The sequence below is a fragment of the Gouania willdenowi genome, chromosome 11 (genome assembly GCF_900634775.1).
Source record: "Gouania willdenowi chromosome 11, fGouWil2.1, whole genome shotgun sequence".
Lineage (NCBI taxonomy): Eukaryota > Metazoa > Chordata > Actinopteri > Blenniiformes > Gobiesocidae > Gouania > Gouania willdenowi.
The window spans coordinates 9,637,160-9,658,880 of NC_041054.1; the positions used below are offsets into that span (position 1 = coordinate 9,637,160).

A 21,721-nucleotide genomic window follows, 5' to 3' on the forward strand; every position below is an offset into this window, starting at 1 on the left:
CAATGGGCCACGGCATAGGCAGAGTTTGAGATTCTTGCCGGGGGGGCAGCAAAAAATAAAATAAATAAATCAATTTTATATACTGTATATAGAATGTCTCGAGTTTCGCTTCCAAATAAGGAATGAATATAAATTTACCAATCTAACTGTTTTTATTATTATCATTTCTGTAACATAAGTTTTGAAAGCTGTTTTATGGACCTGCCAAAATAAATCCAAAATGCAGTAAATCCACCCCCCCACCCCTGCAATGTCTGCATATGGGCTATGACCTTGCAGTCAACAATACTTTAATCTAGGATTCAAACACACAGTGAAAGAATAGTTTAATCTAACTCTATTACTGACTCTTTTTATAAAACATTTGCCTTTCCGACATTTTTTTTTTCTGGATTTTTTTTCTATTTTCAACTACCATGTTCTTTATCCCAATAACGCTTAACTCTAATAACTCTTCTTCTTTTTTCCTTGTCTTGCCATCAACGTTCAACGTGCAACTTGATTGATTGACTGACAGTCCAACCAGTCCTCTTGGGATTTGGTTGTAATTGGTTTAAGTGATTTTAATTAGTGTAAAAGGTTAATCAACACGGTAATGAGTGGCATCAGTATGATCAGTTAGTTGATTAATTGGTAAAGTTCTTTACTGGCTGATGATTGATTGGCTAGTTTGTGTCAGCTGTCAGTCATCAACGTCTCACACTTTAGGTCAAACCAAATGACCAAGAAGACCTACAGTAGTTTACAGAAATCAGATGACTGTGATACTAAAAACATTTTATAGGCAGTTTTCTCGTGTTTTCATACACATTTTGCAAATTTGCCCAGTATATATAAACTTATGAGCTTAACTGTAGTTGCTAAAAACCGTGAGAGAACATGACAATGGTGACAAAGCTTGAATAGAAAAATGTAATGGAAAGTGTAACGTTTCAGACTCATGAACTTCATCAGACAGAGCATGAACAATGAGTACACTTCCTTATACAGGAAACGTGAGCTAAAACACCTGTGTGGTCATGTGACCTTAGCAGCGTTTCCATTACCCCTGGAAATGCACAAAATCTGAATAGCGCAATAAAAACTGGTAATGGAAACACCTGAATTTTTTTAAAAAAACACTCAAATATTGTTTTGACGCTTTTATGAGGAGGAATTTCAGACGTTTCAATATTGAAATGTGTTGCAAAAGCAGCGTGGAAACACTTTTTTAGCAAATACATGTCACAGAACATGACATACCTGGTCACATGACATGAGGTGCCTGGTCACGTGACCACTTGTCTCAGAGAAAACATGACGCGGTACATGTAAACAGAAGAGGAGACCGAGACATTTCTAAGCATTATACTTAAAAATGATTACTGCCACTTTGTCAAAATTTAGAAATTTTGCTTTTTATTTTGCAAAAGTCTGTAAAAGGAAACACAGCTAGAGATTAACACACTGCAAAACATTATATAGAATTCATATCATTAAATTCATGTAATGCACATCGAACATAGAACCACAAGATTACAAAAGAAAAATGAAATAAAATAGTGTTTTGTTCAATCCAAAAGCAACAATACTGATGTTAATTTATTCACACACACGACCATGACTACAAAATAAAAGGAAGTAAACCTATGTTGAGTGAAGCCAGAACATTTTAGAAAAATATGTAGAATATCCAAATGGCCCAAACAAGCGGTTCCATGTTGTTAGGTATTTGCAAGTTTCTTTGTGTTTATTATATTATACATTTATGACTTTAAGACATTGTTCTTTTTATTTCTTGGTCATAAGGTAGTTTTTAGTTGTGATTAAATTACCTCTTCTTTATTTTTATACTGTTTTCCAATTTGGGGATTTTTTTTGTTTCAGGCGCTTGTAAAGCCTATGGCTCCGCCTATAAATAGGCTGGGCCTGGAGTGCGCGCTCTCTCTCTCTCTCTCTCGCTCATTCACCTGCAGACGCGGAGCTGGGCGGAGGTCTGTTCCTGCTCCTCCACCTGCGCTTCTCTTTTTGGGGTTTAGGTATGTTTTGTTTGTTTCTGATGGGACCGGCTGTCCTGTTTTCGTTTTCAGTTGGTTTTCAGGAGTAGATTGGGTTTTCTTTCTTAGTTTGGATGTGGTACTGGCTTCTACGGCCCTGTATAGGGTTGGCCCAGTACCGCATCTTTTTCTTCTTTTTGGCCGGCCCACCAGGTAAACTTTGTTTAAAGTTCATTAGTTTAAGGATATGGGATGGTTTGGGGTTTTTTGTGTCCTTTATTTGTGTTTAACATTATTCTGTTCTTCAGGTTCCTGAGCTTTCTTCTTTTTTTTTTTTTTGGAGTAGTAAATAATAGTTAACAGTTATGAATAAAAGTTAAAATCCTAATTGTTTTCCCGTGTCCTTCCTAATGTGTTTATTCCCTTTTTGGGGTGTAACACATGTCACTCATTTAGAGGAATGAGGAAATTCAGTGGAGAACGTGGCACTGTTATGAAAACATAAGAATTTTTTTGCTGCACGAAAAATGTGCCAAATGACACAACAAGTAGTGAGATTTGGTTGGGAAAATAATATTCTTATTTTCAACCCACCCTTTACTTTTATAGCATTGTTAGTGAATTATCAGCTCCTTTTTATTCTTTCAAACTGTTCCACTTGATGATGCCCCGAGCGCTCAGTGATTTTCTGGTCTGTTAAACTCTATATTTTTATTTTTTTACTTCAGGAAAATAAATAAGAAAAGCAAAGCCCTTTGGGCAGGGTTACTCAAGTTTAGTGTCTAAACACATCCAAAATGTTCTCAGAAAGAGTAAACGAACAGATCTGCTCGGGCAGATTCGATTAAAGTCGGTCCAGTTTATAAGAGACAACCATGAGACCTCCAAGGGGTTTGGCTTGAGGTGCTAACAGATCGTTAAAAAAGACAGTCAAATGATTGTGTATATGTGTCTGTGTGTATATATTTACCCATTTGAGTCAATAAAAACTAAATTTTTAAACTTTTCAACACATTACAGAAGACAAATCCACATTTGCAAAACTGTTTATTTTTATGTTTAAAACATAAAAAAAAGTAAAAAATCTTCTGGAGACTAAATATTTTATCAGATACCTCCATAGTGAAGGCCTCATAGATAAAAAAAAAATAAATAAATTAAATTGAAGATTATTGGCGCAAAAACGATGTAAAAGGTTGAAAAAGTTTTGCACATGGCATTGTGGGATGTGGAGCCCCATAGACGAATGCATAGAAGGGTTTTTATTTCATTCTTACTGTGATTTCTTGTGTTTGCCCTCAAAAACTCTGCCAAAGTGAATTCCCAACACACACAGTTGTAAGAAAACGATCTGAATCTGGCAAAAATGGAATGTCTCGTGAGTGAGGTGATATCACTGGGAATACTGGCAACAAACTAGAACTAACATGGTGTCATGAGAATCGCTGACCTTCTCTGGCTAAAAAACGCTAGAAATCATAGTAAGAATGAAGCATCTGTTTACATGCATTTACAGAATGGTAGAATGTCACAACACAGGATATATTTTATAGATCCCCAGTGTTTTCCCATATTAACTCGAAAAAACACAATTATTGATATAATGTACATCATATACAAATATGTGAAGTGCCAAAAAAACACATTCATTTGTTGTTGTTTTTTAAATTACTACTATAAGTTTTCAGTGAAGTGGTCCTAAACTTTTGAGACTTTAGGTTGGTTCTTCTTCTGTTGTGCAATTCTTCTTCACAATGTAAATGGTGAAGCAACACTGCGCCCGACAGTTCATGTATGGTAGTGCAGCAAAAATGAAGCAGAAACTGGCCATTAGCCTGATTTTATCATAGATTTACAACATTAAAGGACACGTTGATGCACATTTTTGTAGTTAACATTATCAATTATGTTACTTATTATTTTTGCGTTATTGTATGTTACACTCATTGTGGTTGGCACGAATCTCAAGACAGTCTATGCTGTATATTTAATTATGTCTTTTCTTTTGCCCCCCGGCAAGAATCTCAAACTCGCCGATGCCATACAGTAAATATGTATATATATATCTTTATATAAACAGTTGAAACCAGACGTTTACATACACTGAGCAAAAAGACACAATGCTTTTTTTTTCCTCAGTCTGAAATTAAATCAGACTAAACCTCTCTTGTTTCAGGTTAGTTAGTTAGGATTACCAAAATTGTGAAACAATAATGAGAGAGATACTTTCTTAGATAATTTTTTATTACTTTCTTTGAGGCCTGAAACAGGAGAGATTTAGTCTGATTTAACTTCAGACAGTGAGAAAAGTGTTGTCTTATTGCACAGTGAATGCAATCTTCTGGTTTCAACTGTATATAATCCTCCATGTAAAATAATGAATAAGGCATTCTCTTTGATCGAACATTGAAGTTTTCAAATAATCTCTTGTTGTCATTAACATCTTTGGAGGACCACGCCATTGATAGAAAGCGTGTGTGTGTGCACGGTGAGGGCTCTTGAACACAGAAAAAAAAAGCTTTGTGATGAATATACTTAGTAATGTAAAGCCAGCAGTCCCCTGGCATGGCTTCACCAGACGGGCCTGGTTTATTCTTCATTTGAAATTCTAATCAAGGCTTTAAAAAGGTTCACAATAGCAAGGATTTGAAGTATGCCTTTTGGCCTCACGTTGATTGATCTACATTGATACATTATACATTCATTTCTAAATGCCTACCCCTCTTACAAAGTGTATTCGTTAAAATGAAAAAACACCTTCTGCTTTAAGAACTCACACATTTGCATTCATTACACATTTGTTTTCCACAGAATGGATGAAATATGAACAATTGTGGCGACTTAAGTTAAGGAAACTTAAATGAACACTGCAGTTATTGTTATATTATGGGAGATCAGAAGGTATTGGACTGTTGTACTTTCTTTTACATAATCTACGTTGGATGTACAGTATGTATCTTTTCAAGCAATGGCAAGGGTTCTTGTGTCGAGATTTCTTGGAAGATTTGCATGGATTTCTGCTGCAAGTATAGCTCTACTTCAACTACTACCATAAGAATAGCTCAGTTTTTTGTCTCTATCTGAAACAGATCTACTGATCTACTTACACGCACTAAGGATAATAAGACATTAGGCAAATTTATAAACGAGAAAACCCTTCATTTATAAAAGACAGATGTCAGGGTCTCATCACAATAATAAAAGTTTTCTGATTACCGCAGTCCCTGTCATTGAATAGACTATAAACACTTGATGTTGGACTGGAAGCACCAAACCTCTATATCAGCTTGGCCCATAAACCTAGACTTGCACTAAAAAGACACGAGTTAACAATTTCACAGTGAATTTACCTTTTATGCAGTGTACTTTTATCCCCGTCAGTTTTACTGTCCTTGTTTCATAATAACTTGAACCAGTGAAATTGAAGGAGAATGAGCCAGCATGGTAAACGTTGTACTGATACTTAAGTTATTGTATAACCAAAGGTGGGACAATATATCGTGTGACAAGATATTAAAATGTCACAAAAGCTATCGATTGGTGTCTTTTTAACTGCTGGTGATAAAGAAAATGCCCAAAGGTCTCTATTGCTCATATACTACAATTTAATTTAGTAGATGTTTTTATCCAAAGCGACGCGTACAACATGAGCAGTTAGGGTTAAGGGACTTGCTCAATACCCCACAGTGTTGACCCAGGTTACGCCACCACTCCTACTATTTTTCTTGAAAAAGAATAGTTTTTTTAAACTTTCTTTGTAAAGTTCATGCACAGATGAATATATTTTTTTTAGATAATGTCCCTATGATAATGGATAGTCAGTTTATGTTTGTGCATTTATTTGCTGTCCTATTTATTGTAGATTTTTTTAAATATTCCAAAAGTTCATACCCAGTGTAAGAATGTTAAAGTCAAACAAAACAACCGCAATTTTTTGCCAAAATATTGTATGGTATTGTATCGTGAATTCTATCTGTCGTTCCACCCCTACTTGTAACTATTATATTTACTTCACACAAAGGTTTTTTTTTTTTCAATAAAAAATATTAATTAGGCACTTAAAAATAAGTGTCCCATGTTCCATTTGTGTTAAAAATGTAGTGATAACTTCTATGATTTTCAAAAGTTTTGATCCATTCCATTAGCACTATGTTGCTGGTAGGGGTGGGAACCTCTGCGTACCTCATGATACGATACGATACAAAGCTCACGATAGCGATTATCTCACAAAATGACGATACTGCGATTATCGATATATTCCTTAGAAAACAATCTACGATAATCTGTGACATAACAAGAAAAAAAATAGCTCAAGTGAAAAAATAAAATTTTTATTTTATATCTCTGAAAGACAATAAATTGAAAAAGTGTCCTATGAACAGTGACACTATTTTACTGCAATATTTCTGTAAATAAGTGTCAACATTCCCATGTAAACAAATGAGTATCTCCAATATTGCTTTCTGTAAACATAAAATAGGGTCTTTCTTACCAGTGACACCATTATAGTGCAATATTCCAGTAAACAATATATTGGTTCCTTCAACAAACAGTGACAAAATTTCAGTGAAGACCTACCTGCACATTTTAGTGAAAAAGTAGAAAAGGTTTTGAAAATAATAAAACAAATCTTAAATCAAAAAAAAAAAAAAAAAAAAACTATACTTTGCGCGAGATTATCGATAATCGCCATATCGAGATATCGTCACACTCCTAATTGCAGGTGTGATTCACTGCAACCTGCATAAACAGCTTTTCAGTAAGATGGTTATCAGTGCTCTAATGTATATGTCTGGATCATTAAAATCTTTAATTTGGCTGTAGGACTCAGTACATCACTAAGTAACTTTTAGTACCCTGAAAGTTTTTCTTTCCTTATTCACCCCTGAAGCATCTTACACTGACTAAGTGAGAATTATTCCTCATTTCTGTTCTCATGTTGAAACTATTAGTATTCATATGTCAGATAGCAGGTAGTAGTAGAAGTTTCATATTCATGTACACATGAAAAGGCCTTTTACTTTGATATACAGACTAAGGTAAAGGTTGTTTGTAACAAACAACATTTCTCTGGTGCTCTCAGCATTGACCATTTGACGTCAGCATATACTGTACATCGTTAATATGTTTGTTAATTTTTTTAAAGCACACATATAAGGCACTTTGTCTTTAACCTATGACTAATTTAAGCAGCGATATGTTGAGTAAAACCATACTTCTCATTGGTGAAAAGAATTAATGAAATGCAAAATCCAGTGCACAAAAAAACCTTATCATGCATGTTTTAATGTTGCATTGGGATCTTTATTTGCGTATACGTCAAAATGTTGACCAAGCATTTCATTATGCATATGGGATGCTTAAGTTTACATTTTATCCCAGGGCATTCATATTTTGATTTTTTTATTTATTGTATTTTCACTTTTAAACACAGTGAGAAAATTGCAAAAGGCAAAGTGCCTGAAGGCACTTTTTTATTTTTCATTCGGTTTGCACTATTTGACTTTGTTGAATTCTCACTCGTGTCTCAATCATCAATCAGCATGCGTTTCTGTCACATTTTTATTACACTTACGTTTTTGCCCAATCCCAACAAGAACATTAAAAAAAAAAAAAGTTCACAGCCATTCTGGCAGATTTCAAACTCGCTGGCCTGAGTTCTTCCTGGAAGCTACGAAAACCAACCGCAGCACTCACCACCACTCATTAGAAATTAGTTAGATTCCCACAGTCTGTCATTAATCAACTGTTAGTTGACTGAATGTCAAAGTCAACCATGGGCCGTTAGTCGGATTGTGTTACCATCGTCGGCAGTCAACCACAGTGGATTAGTCAGGAAGCCGTCCAAGCAGCTGTACCGATGCCAGCGACTCCATTTCCTTTACAGACTTTAATCCCAACACCGAGAGAAATAATGTCTGACTCTTATTAATGAACAATAACATTAGAGAAAGCAGGAATGGAGGAGTCCATGGCAGCACTTCAAAGTGAGAAGCAAACAGTTTAAGAGGAGGAATGCTAATTAAAAGCTCTAAATGAACTTTACCTGAATCTCTATCACTTAAAGCCTTAAGTGGATTTGAAAAGAAAACAAAAGGGTGAGTAAAACAGGAAAGTAGCAGACCTGGATGAGACCTGGCTATGCTTTTATGTCTCTCAAAGTTGATTCACATTTGCATATCTTGCTACACATTAAAATTATTAACCTGCCTGTGGGGTGACGCTAGAGTCAGAGGACTTAACCTAAAATTGTAGATTAATAGTTCTCATGTATACATTAGCTCTGTGTGTTTCATGGAGGAACACAGCATCAGTGCCATCGCCCGGGGGACTTTATGTGCAAAGCCACAACAAATTATTCATATCAGAACCCTGTTTTTTAAGGTTTACTGTGTAATGGGTGTAAAAAAAAAAAAAAAATCCATAGACATATTGTAATTTCCATTCAAGGCAACCATTTTTCTTTTATCGATTGAGCCTCTTCTGATTCATAACCAGCTGAAAGAGGGAATCTCACAACTGATTTATTCTATTTCATTTTATTTTTTAAGCATAAAGTAAAAGACCAGTGCAGATGTTTCATCACCATTTTTTAAAAATATGTCCCTTTACCAAATTACAATAGGCCTCCAGACAGCTTTTTTTGATTTCGTTTAGCTTTTTGCAGCTTGGCCAACATCGATTGGTTGTATTGTTTATTATATATTTCTTACTTCACAGTAAATGTTCATGGATATCAACAAAATTACAACTAATGAGTTATTAAGACTGATGGATTGTGTAGTTGGGTAAATATTACTATATTTGATTGAGGAGTAAACCTTAGTACCCAGTGTAAACCTAATAATAGGGAGGTTTAGTGACTTATGACATCAAGTCGTGATGTAAAGATTCCCTTTGGTATTGAAGTACCTTAGGGCCATACAAATAAATGTATCCTAAGATCCAAGTGCGAACATACTTTGTGCCTAAAATACACAAAAAATAGCCACCGGCCATACATGAGAAGCCTATATCTCTGCTTCCATTATAGCTATAATGACAAATTTGGTGTCAAAGTATACATTTTTATGGTCAAGGAATCCATTAAAATTGTTTTCAAGTTTAAAAAACCAACAGTATTCCTCAATTTTGATGTAAAACGTGCATATTTACCCTTACTTTGTCATAGTAAGAGGAAAACTTTTTCGTTTTTTCAACCTAAAACCTATTGCATTGGATTCCTTGACCCCCAAAATGGAAATGTTGACACCAAATTTGTAATTATAGCTATAACAAAAGCAAAGATAGGCTTGAGAGTATTTCCAGCAAATTGGTGGCCATTTTTGAAACGCAACTATTCCCAATATATTAAGTGTGATCTCCCTTGTGTCACAGGGTAAATTTATTTCTATGACACTAAGATACCTCTGTACCAAAGGGGACATTTGCATCATGAGTTTGGCTTAAGGCTCTGCGCACAAACGAGAGCTTACATACTTGGCACCCATGATTCTTAGCGGTTCTCTGTAGTGCTTGTACTCCTGGGACATGTTTTAAAGGTGTCGCTACTGTCGTAGGTCGTCTGCCTGTCTCTCCTCTAAGCTCTTGTCCATCGTGGTAAAAACTGAGCTTGCATTTAATTGGACGGGGGACTCCGTTTTGCGGGTGTCTGCCCGAGTATGTTTGAGCCTTGAACCTCCCTACTATAACTAAGCAATGGGAGAACATACAAGCTCCACACACAAAGGTCCAGATCGGAAATTATTCTGCCTTTATAATAAATGATATTAAATTACTCATTATTAGAGTTTTAGGAAGTTTGGGAACCTATTTATATTAATTATTAATATGTGCATTCGTGCCTTTTTAAGAGTATTTGTGTACGTTTTGGTGGAGACTGAAAACCTACTAATCACTGCTAACATACTGAGCCGATACACTCACTGGGCGGTTTAATAGGCACTGCTTGCTCATGCTTTGCAAGCCTTGAGTGTCTGTGGCATTAATTCAACAAAAAGTGACTTCATGCAGTTTTTGCTAAGTGGTTCTGCACAGTGATGACGATGTAAATATTCCAACACCATTGAGATGTGGTGACCGCGATGGGCAGTAATGATCAAAGGGTTGGGTTGAAGTCCTTTTTGATTCCTAATAAATATTACCAGCAGGAGAAGATGGGTATGATGTGGTCATAAAGGGACGGATTACGTCAGCAACATTACTGATCGTAGGTTGCGTTGTGGAAAAGTCGCCCCCACACATCACAGCACCAGGCTGAACCTCTGATTTAAAAAAAAACAAAAAAAAAAAAAAAAAAAAAAAGAATAGTATGGATCCATGCTCTTATCCATTAAAGCAGGAATGCAGACTCTGCAGTTTTGATTGCGCAATTTCTGTGAGGTCCCATCTGTTTCCACGTCTGCAGAAAAAGGTCTGATTTCTTAGTGCGTTTTATTAAACTGTAATTTAACCAATCTATGAAAGGTGAAGGGAAACTAAATTCTGCCTCTAAACAATTGAAGTAAAGGCAGGCCTGAGTGCTTCTTTGACCTTTGGTGGTCAAAGTGTTTAAATTCTCAGTAGCTCCCCAAATCAATATGCATTTTATGTCTTCAATTTAAAAAAAAGTTTACAGAGCCTTTCACTCTCCTGGCATCTGCATAATGAAAATGTCACTAGTTATTTGATTGTATTTTTGTGACGCCACTAAAAACCTGTTACTGTCTTTTCAGTGTGCCTGACAAAACAAAATGTCGAGTGGAACACAAATGCAAATGTAACTCTCATAAAATAATTTATGCAAAAAGCTCAGATTATTTGTTCACAGTTTAGTTTTGTTTTGTAATGTTTAAAAACATGAACACAGATGATAAATTCACAGTCTTTGAAGAATTTCTAAACCTTCCTATTATCCTTGAGGTCAATTTGACCCCATTCAACTTTTTTTGGCTTCATATTTCAGTTCTTTTTCTAATTTGATGGGTACAAGCATAAAATTATAATTATGATGTTTTTTCAATGTGCTGAATGCCTTTGGGGTCATTTTGACCAAAAAAGGAGATTTACCCCATGGGTGAAATGTGTTTGTAATATTTGAGGATAATAGGGTTAATGTTGTGTTGTGGTATAAATATTACACAATGCTGTCAGTGATGTGTGTTAAAGTCAGTGGCAGGGAAGGTAACATTGCAACAAGTATTGGGATAGTGCTTTTACAGGCACATCCATCTTAAACTATATCTATAATAATCTATTCTCCCACCTGGATTTAAGTGCTTTTTTTGTGCGCCTGCAGTTACGCGCTTCTCTCCTCCGCGTATTCTCCGGTCCAGGCTCCTGACACACCCACCACGCATAAGTAGCCAGAAAGCACGTAGTGTGAATGAAGGCGGGCTGAAGGAAAAAAGGTGGTGATGTCATTAATTTTGGGCTGTCTAGAAATCACCGAACATGGAGTTTTCCCAACACTTGTAAATATCATTGAAATCTGTAAAAATTATATAGTTTACTTTTAATTTGAAACGCCTTCATTGATAAACAATGTAACAGGTTGACTTGATCAAATTATTGATCAGATTATTCCACTGTGAGAATCGGCCGCATTCTGCCCGAGTCACAGTTAAAATCTCTCTCCTTGATCAGCACTTCATCATCGTCGTCGTCGTCGTCATCGTCATCATCATCAGTCATTAATGTTTCACTTGTTATTTACTCTTGTAGTGTGAGCAAACTGTAGCATTACGTTGTACACAGTGTTAAAATACGCACACGCACGCACACACAGCTGATAAGCTTCGTAACGCACGGGTAAAATATAATGTAACACATTTTCTCACGTCTAGAACTGGTCAATGTGAACATATTAGAAATGCTGATAGTCATTCCTTTGGCGTGTTTGTGTGACTCCCCCCACCCCCGTGACAGCGTGTCAATGTCGCTTTGGATTGATTCTTTCCGGGAGTTTCTTCTGCAATATTATGAGTGTGTGTGGCTTAAAATGTAATTAAGTCCACACTTCTAGCGCAATACAATGTTTCAGCTTATCGGGGCGCTGTACTTATCCCAGGGTTAGAAGCGCGTAAGAGAAAAAGGAATGCGCATAAAGCCAGATTTAAAAGGGAACGCCGACATTTCAGGGCTGCTCCACCCACAGTGTGTAACTGCGATGAAGGCGCACAGCGACTGACTTCAGTACAGGGGGAGAATAGCGCTCAGCGAAAAACAGCGCCGCTGCGCAGATTTTTTGACCAATGCACATGGTATGTGCATAAGTCCAAAAAGCCTGGAATAAGTGCGGCGCCACGATAAGGTGAAACATTATATTGCACTAGAAATATGGACTTAGTTACATTTGAAGCCACACAGACTTGTGTGTTGCGCAGCAGCAGCTGTGATCACTCAGCTGCTGCTGCATGATTAATTAAAACGCTGACAGACGCAGACTTCTGTCCACGTTGGTCACAGTGATTCAACTACTATGTCCAACGTAAAGTCACAGTTTGATCCACTGCAGAGTGAAACAAGCTGTCATATGTGGATGAGGATGGACCACAAACTGTTCCCACACATATTCTAATGAGGCTCAACTCAGGTCGCTTTATGGAAGCCAATAGTTCTGTTTCACTGCAAACATCCCTCTGTATTAAAGCAGGACGCTCTGCGGCCGCGTTACTTCCTCATATCTCCAGTGCATCTAACTCGATCACGCTTTACAGCGATGATGATGATGATGATGATCAAGGAAAGAGATTTTAACTGTGACTAAGTCACACGGCAGAAATCTGATCAAATCAACCTGTTACATTGTTTATCAAAGAAGGCGTTTCAAATTAAAAGTGAACGTTTATCATTTTCACGGATTTCAATGACATTTATAAGGGTTGGGAAAACTCCATGTTCTGTGATTTCTTGACAGCCCAAAAAAATAACATCACCGCCTCCTTTCCTTCAGCCCGCCCTCATTCACACATACGTGCTTTTTGGCTCCTTACGCGTGGTGGGCGTGTCCGCAGTCTGAAAAAAGAATGCGCGTAGGAGAGAAGCGCGTAACTGCAGGTGCGCAAAAAAGGACTCTTGTATGAATGCAAACGAATTTGCATAACACTGCCCCTACAGGTAGGAAGATGAAATGCTCCATATTTCAGTCTGTGGTATGAGTTGAAACTTTCCTCCTATCATGTCACCATTTTTACCATGAAATAGGCAAATTGCTTTGCTAAAAAAAAAAAAAAAATGACTTGCACACTTGAGTAGGCAAATGACATCATTATTATTTTTATTTTGAAATGTGACAGATGACATGAAAGTCTCAGTTTCCCCTGACTGCATCTCCCTTCAGGGGCTCATGCATCCTTTGAGTCTATGCTGCAACTTTTCAGTTTATTGTTCAAAGACAATAAAGGCATTTCTTAGAGTTTTTATTTTCTTATTTTTTGTTTTGTTTTCACTTATTTTACCAACACAGCCTGGAATAAAGCATAAAATTCAGTTAGAGAACTGAAAATGTGATTATATCTGATCCGAGGGCCGTATGATTACCAGTCATGTCAGCATTTAGAAAATTGACCAATCAGACCATTAATACAGGCGTAGGGAAAGGGTTTTGTCTTTTTTTTTTTTTTTTTTTTTTGTCTTTGTCTGTGGTTTAGGTGTTTTGTCAGTTTTTAGTCAGTTTGTGTGTTCTTGTTGTAATATTGCATGTTTTTTCTGTCTTATTCTGCATTTTGTGCATTTTTGGAGAAACCTTATGTATTTTTGTTGTTTTTTTCTGTATTTTCTTGTCATTTTGTGCAACTTTGTTAAGCATTTGTGTCTTTGGAGCGATTGTGTAAGGTGTTATTTTGTTTGTTTAGGTGGTTGTTATGTATGTCTTTGTTGTCATTTTACGTCCGTGTGCAATTTGCGCATTTTGCTGCTGATTTGTCTGTTTTGGGAACTATTTTATGTATTATGTTGGTCTTCATATTCCTTCCTACTTCTTGAAATACAAGTTTTGGGGATTTGCATTGGTGGCCGCAAAAAATGAGACTGAGGGCCACATGTGGCCCCCGGGCTGCCACATGCCCGTGTCTACCTTATAGTATACCATTACAAATGATTGCAATGTCAATTACTTTAACTTCACACCTTTTTTTTAACCTGTAGCATTTTTTTAAGACGTATTCTTAATCAAAAGTGCATTTTAAATACATTGTTTTATTTATTTATTTTCCTGTGGTCCCAGTTGGATCACTTATACCCTTTAAACTCTGTTGATTTGACATCAGGAACAGTGTTTGCTTTGTTCCAAACACGTGCGTGTGTCTCAGTGTGTGTGTGTGTGTGTGTGTACATGTATGTGTGTGTGTGTGCGTGGCAGGTGTGAACAATCTGTTTCCTTCCTCGAGGCGGAACCTACCAATCACACCCCTCCATCATCTCTCTTCATCACAAATTCATGAGTTTTCCTCCGTCTGCAGGCTTGTGATTGGTCCCTAATAAACAACTGACGACATTATCAGTGAGCCGGTGCCATGGCAACAAAATAAGTCCCCTGGCACAAAAGGAACGCCAGTCAACCACTGGTTCGGAGATATTATTCAGCTGGAGTCGTGAGACGGTTGACCCCTCGGGGATACCGACATATTGGATTTTGTCGGCTGCATGCTACATTGGATATGACTCTAATAATGGCTCAAAAACCCTTCGTGATCAAGAGCAGCTCTCTCGTAGCGCTTGGTGTTGAAGATAATTACTGCCACGGAATAGGAACAATATTTGCACTTATGGAACATGTAGTTCGTTCTGTACATATAATGCAGAAACCTTTTTTCTCCGTCATATCCTAAGAACTATTAGTCACAATGAGTAAAGAGACACTTCCTCGCCTTAAGGGGCTCATATCAGCACGTAAACCTATAAACAATCCCTTCATCATCTTTTGTTATATTGTGGGGGCTTACGATCCTAGTAAAGTAAAGCTGGCTTACATTTTAGTTTGATGTTACTTTTTTGTTACCACATCAAAATATATATATTTTTTTTTTTGTAAACAGATCTGTGTGGTGCAGGAAACATTGCAGCAAAGGTTTATCTAGTTGCAGTCTCAATCTAAGATACGGATTCATCGTTTTGCATATGTTGTTGAAGAACAATAAATTGCTTTTATAGTTTTAACATGATTAAAAACATCAAATGTTTAGTTTGAAAGCACAACTGAGCTTGAAAACATACAGTGAAGAAATGCAACTCATCCCTGTACCACAACTAACAAATTAGCAACTTCATTTGGGCAGGCGCCGCGTAACTCCTGTGACTTTGCTGCAGGAAAATGGACGCTCAAACACTCCTTATCAGAATCAGAAGTTCTTCATTTATGTACGAATAAAAAGAATAAATGTTAAACAAATAACGAAAGAAGAGAAGAAAAAAATTAATTTTCCACAACCTCAATCTAAGTAATTGTGACATAGGACACAATGCAAATGTTTCTATCTAAAAAGCACGTCTACATAAACGTCATCCATCATTTGCAGTGTCTGCTTTTCTTTCAACTATCTTTACTTCTTATTTTTACTGTCAACAGTGCTGCATCAAATCAGTTTCACATAATGCAATGCTGTCTTTACATTTTGTGAGTGTATTTGTAAAACAAAAGCCTCATGTGTTGCTATAAACACAAGTAAACATTTAGCTTCCCAGGAGAATTTTACACAACAGATGGGGAAATATTGCTCAAAATGGTTCAGTCAGAATCTCCTCCTCATGCCACAATTGTGAAAAGGTAATGTAAAGTACAGTTGGTTTGGAGTGTAAAACGCCATTATGAGTCATTAATCCAGATTTTGCCTTGGGTAGCGGGGCTGCTGCTTCAAAACTGCTGCGTGCATTGTAATATCAGAGAATATTAAAAACCAACAAGTCTATACACAGAAACCGGAGAGGCAATGTTCTTTTCAAATATGCTGCTGTGTGTGTGTGTGTGTGTTTGTGTTTTATTAATGCTGTTTATCCAGATATGATATTTCTAACTGTATCTACACTTCAAGCTTGTTTGTTTTTTGTTGCTATTGCTTTCCCCCCCCCAACATCTAATATTTGAGTTCATGAATATGGTTACTTAAATGCATCTGCGCTTCCATCTGCTGTTTGCTGTAAACTGCTGCTGGAAGGTTAGAATTTTAACGTGTGCATGTTTACCTCTGATGCACAGAAAAAATGTTTAATGACGCATATTAGGGGGCTAGAAACCGTAAATGCGTCGGACAGGGCGAGGGGACAGATGGAGGATGGCAGGATCCATGTTCAGTTTAAGGAAAAAAGAGTCCAAAAATATGCTGCACAGTAGGAAGTGAGAGATCAAGAGAAATATTGCTAACAGTAGGTCAGACTATCAGAATATAGACATGACAGAATCAGACTACAGTGCACACAACGCTGCACTTAGACAAAGCAGGCTCGATCGATGAGGTAAACCAGGATCAATCAGGTAATGGGTGTGGTCACAGATAATACATATAGAACCAATGAGTAACGGTCAAAGAAACGTAAAGCAGGAGAAAAATGTTCAGTTAAATCTGAGTTTGTGGCAACAAACCCAAATATACAGTATATGAGTTGTAACTATTTCAGCCCATGTTGTCTGATTGGACTGTCACATAGTGGCAGAGGTGACAATAGCAGATGACAGGTACTCACGTTGCTGTAACTGAGTTGTTTTTATGGGTACTTGTACTTTTTTTTGAGTATATTTCTAAATCACTCATTTTACTTGTACTTAAGTACGTTTTAAAAGAAGTAAAGTCATTTATTACTTTTCCACACCCAACCATTACTGAGTAAATTATTATTTTTTGTTTTAATGAAATGACCAGACAACAATCAAATGCATCACATCATAGCCGACCAATCAGATTAAACGTAATGCATGGCCCCAAAACAGCATTGAGTTCTGGTTATTTTCTGTTTTAGAGTTCATAAATGTAGCTATACTTAAAGCCTGACATATATATATATATATATATATATATATATATACATACAGTATATGCCCTGTAATGGACTGGCGCCCTGTCCAGGGTGTACCCCCGCTCAGCGCCCAATGAGAGCTGGAGATTGGCACCGGCAAACCCCCGCGACCCTGTCAAACATGAATATGTGTGTCTGAAAATGGATGGATGGATGGATATATATATATATATATATATATATATATATATATATATATATATATATATATATAATTTATTTATTTATTTTTAATTTAATTTATTGGTGTTATTTTATTTTTAAAATAATTGTACATTCTGACAAACCTTTTATTTTATATAGATGCCTTTGTGGAAACTAAATTAAGTTCCAATTGTGCAAGAGTTCTTCCTTTTTAGGTTTATACATGAGACGTTTACTATATGCAAGGGAACCATGGCAATGTTTATTAACCAAAAAAAAAAAAAAAAAAGGGGTGGGGGGGTAACTTGGAGTACTATTTAATTGAGCTACTTTTTACTTGAGTACAATTTCAAGGTAGTATAATAATAATAATAATAATAATAATAATAATGATGGAACCATAGCTCCCTTTCTTAGTGGGTGCACAGATGTGAAAATATTTTCACAAGCAATTCTCAAGCCTTTGTAGCAGCCAAGTGCAGCGTGAATCACATCATTCCAATGAAAAGTAGACACTTATTCTTACAATCACATAATGAATGTTTGCGTATATGAGATATCAAACTTCTTTCCTCCTGAATGGAGGTGACTGCAGTGTCAGTAATGGTAACTTTCATTTCTTGTGTAGGTGAAGCGACGTTTCTCTTTTTTATGGTTTAAACTGTGCACAAACCATCGCCTGCTCGGAGAAAATCCTTCAGATTATACAATCCTTAGGGGTTTCAAGTTTTCGTAGCATAGCAAATGTGATTTTAAAGTTAGGTGGTGCATAATTTACCTTGAAATGGTTATTGAACAGAGTTGCATTAAAATTTAATTATTAATAAATTAATTTCCATTTTATTTTTAATGAAAAGTAATGCAGAGAAATCCAGTTTCTACTTGGTATCAAAGAAAACAATCATTTTTTTTACCTACTTAAAATAATGCCTTTCTCCCCATGAAACACACAAATAGAATTTATTTGTAAAATACCAGCTAATGATTCAGTTTTATACATTTACTTTGTGTAGATTTGTTAAAATTTAAGACCCAATTTAATACTATGAGGCAAATTACCAACCAACACTACATTAGTTTTATTGTCTTTTGGTGTCAGGTTGCATTTACTTTGTTCTAGTGTGTCACAGATTTATATTTGTCATTCAAATGGAGCTTTAGAGGGTTTCGTTACGTGTTTTTCTCCAAACATACCCTTTAGCAGATGGATTGTGTTAGATTAGCATGCTGCTGGTAAGTGGAAGCGCTTTAGCTTAGATGAATTGTTAGCCTTTTAATCAATTTGGTAAACGTCAACATGGTAAGTGGAGTATCTTGAACATGTATGTCGGTGTTGGTACTTCCCAACACTATGCAAAATACCCAGGAAGTCATTAAACATGCTGAATCCATTCATCACTGATGTATGTGCATATATGTAGTCGCTGTTTAACATCAGGGGGAATAGTAGCACATTAACTCAGCCACCATTCGTCACTATTCAGTGGATTAGTCATGTCATTATAAAGGCGGCGTCTGTCAGACATTCATTACAGTGATTTGTCACCGTATTTTGCAATTCAGGACAAGATATGTTTGTGTTATCATTTATGTTGATACTGTGTTTGTTGTTGTTGTGGCGGTTTGGATGAATGAGACGGAGTCAAGCTTTAGGGTTGCTGGTCAGATGCGGACACGGGTTTATTTGGTCAAAGGGTTTTGGGGAACATTCCGGTCTGGGATTCAGAGGTAAACAGGCTTTCAGTGTGTGTGCCTCAGTTAATCTGCTGTTGTTCAGATCTCTTAGGGTTATGTATGTTGCTGATAGTGGTAGTCAAAACATAGCGAAGCATCCTCAGGCAGAGCTTGGTGGATGCTGTCAGTGTACGATGGTATCTGGCCTGTTTAGGACAGTCTGACCAGAGCTGACAAGGAAATATCAGTCCTGGTGGCTAATTTTACAGAGGGATTACATTGATTGATTGGTGATAAAGCCAATCACAGCCAACCATTTGACGAAGCCGCCGTTCCAAGGAGGTAAACAAAGAATTAACAGCAATGAGTAAAGTGTAAGTAAAGTGACAAAAAAATGAGTGACAGGTGGCAAGATATGATCCAAAAGTGGCAAGAAATAAGTGAAAAGTGACTAAAAAGTAAACGGGTGCTTTGTGATGGCAAAAAGGTAGCTTACATCAGCAAAATGTGGCAAACAATAGTGAAAAAGGGCGAAAATGTTGAACAAAAAAAGGAAAAAAGGAAACAAGTTTTATTTATTGGGAAAAAGATAGCTTATTTGGATGAAAAGTGGCAAAAAAAAAATGGTTAAAGAATCGACAAAAATTTGATGTGTCAAAAAGAACTTGCAAAAATAGACAAAAATGAGGAGAAAGGGATATTTATTGGCAAAAGAAAGCTACATTTTTTGGAAAAGGGGCAAAAATGGGACAAAGGAAGTGGCAAAATGGCCAAAGAAAAGGGTTAAAAAGGTTCCCCCTTTTAAGGTTTTTGGGGAAATAACTCAGATTAAGACATGAAGAGCCACATGTTGAGTATCCCTCACTTAATAACAGCTTTATCATGGTTTTAGTAAATGTATTTATTAAGTTGACAGTTGAACTACCCTTAGAACACCCTCACTTTTAAAATCGCTGCTCCACCCCTGGTGTCCGGGGGTTGTTTTGGCTTTCTGGTTTTTGCAGGTTGCAAACCCTGTGTCCACATCTGACCAGCAACCCTACACCTCATTCATCCAAACCTTCACAACATTTATGTTGATAATGTGTCATTACAAAAAAAAAAGTGTTTAATAGAAAACATCCACTCACAGAGTCAAATTTAGATTAACCTGATGAACTGAGGAGCGTTGAGGTTCTTTTCATGTTTGCAGTCTAGGGATTCAAACCCAGCACCCTCCCACTCACTTCCATGAGCAGCAGTCTTTTATAACCTTTTATAACCACAGAGACACAGCATTGCTCACCTTGTAAAAAAAATAATGTAACTGTTAGAAAACAAAAGCTTGGAGCAAAAGGGGTTTCCATCAGTCTGTTGGTCTTTGTCCATCTCCCCTCCCCTGATGAAACGGTCATCCCTGTGAAAACACGCCATTATCTGAATGCCTTGATTACAAAGCTGCATCATTGTGTTCCCAATTAAAGCTGCCGTTTACTTTACCAGCTTTTGTTCCAAATGCGACGCAGCTTTCAGTGAAACAGCTGATGTCTGAGTGACAGAGATACGGAGAGCGATTAAGTCTCCCATTAACGAAAAAAATCTTATCGTTACCGTTGTTTCAATCGTTTTTTGCTTCTTTTTGTTACTACCTTTGTCTTCCTACCTATGTTTGCCTTCCTCTCCCTCACTCTCTCTTTAAGATTTACTTTGGCTTTGTAGGTTTTGTTTCCGCTGCGCTCTCCTCTCTTCCTCAGCACTGTGAGGGAGAGGACTTTGCCATTTCAATTAAAACATTTTCTGCTAGAACTATTTTTATTCCCTTTATCTGATCTGTTCTCTGGTTTTTCTTTCCTGTATTTTGTTCTCCTCTGCAGTGAAGCGATCAGTAGATTTTAAATCACGGGGCGTTAAATTATTCCCTGGCAAAGACTCCACCAACAAGTTTTCAATATGTGAGTTTGCATTTTAATGTACTTTTTGGCTAATGGACTTACATGTGATTGTTTTGCTTGGAATGATATTTTTTTATTCTTTTTTGGAGGACTCTGTTTTCCTAAAAAAGATTTGACAGTCAACACTTTTGTGTGTCCGGTTACAAAAAAAAAAAAATAGCTTCAACTAAACCTGTTAAAATTTCATGTCGAGATACAAAAAAGAGAAACAGATTTGGATGAAAGTGACGCACAAATGTGTTGAAACGGCCTGCGTGAGTGCATCTGTTTTGCTCTCTGCTTGTGTTTCTGTTGTGCATGCATGTGTTTTGGTCATGGTGTCTCGCTTTCTTATATTTAATCATGGTCTGCTCCGCTAAGCTTAATCACAGTTGGTTTTGCTTTGCTTTAGGCTTTATAGGGGAATGTGATTCAGCTAACGTGATATGGTTTGCCACCCACTCCTGCCTCTTCTTCTATACATCTCCTTCTCCCTCTCTCCTCCTTTTTTTCTTCTTCTTGGATTCGTAATTACATTTCTGTGGGTCATGGAGGTTAATGCATCCATATACTTGAGAAAAATGATATTTTTTCAATCACATAGACTGTAGCTTATTTTTTAGAGGAATATATTTTATATACTTTGGTCATTATTTCCATCAGAGCATGGTAATATGTAACTTTTAACAGTCGACGACGAACTTGAATGCCACCGGGAGCTTGTTAGTTTAAATGATGTACCATAAGCATCCTTGATAAGTAAACATGTGCCCCCTGATAACAATAAAGCAAGCTCACTTCAAAATCAACCTAAATCTAAATGCCAGGTTATTTTTAATGGTGTTCTTTTCCATTTGATGTATAAACGCATTTTGATGAAGTTCCCTTGAAAGCTTATTAAAACCTGACACAATGTTGAGCCTCAATTGAAAGCAGCTCATTTATTTCAAAACCCAAGCTTTGAACGCGTTTTTCCATTCATCATTATTCACTTTAAAACTGCTGGAGACAATAAAAGAAAAAATATAT

General features: G+C 36.7%; 1 protein-coding gene across 1 annotated transcript in view; it reads left to right on the plus strand.

Moving 5' to 3' along the window:
- Positions 1-21,721, plus strand: part of csmd3b (CUB and Sushi multiple domains 3b) — a 434,915-nt gene that overhangs the window by 233,914 nt on the left and 179,280 nt on the right. Inside the window, 1 exon segment of the mRNA XM_028460951.1 lies at positions 20,636-20,713. Within this exon segment, the coding sequence (XP_028316752.1) occupies positions 20,636-20,713 (78 nt within the window).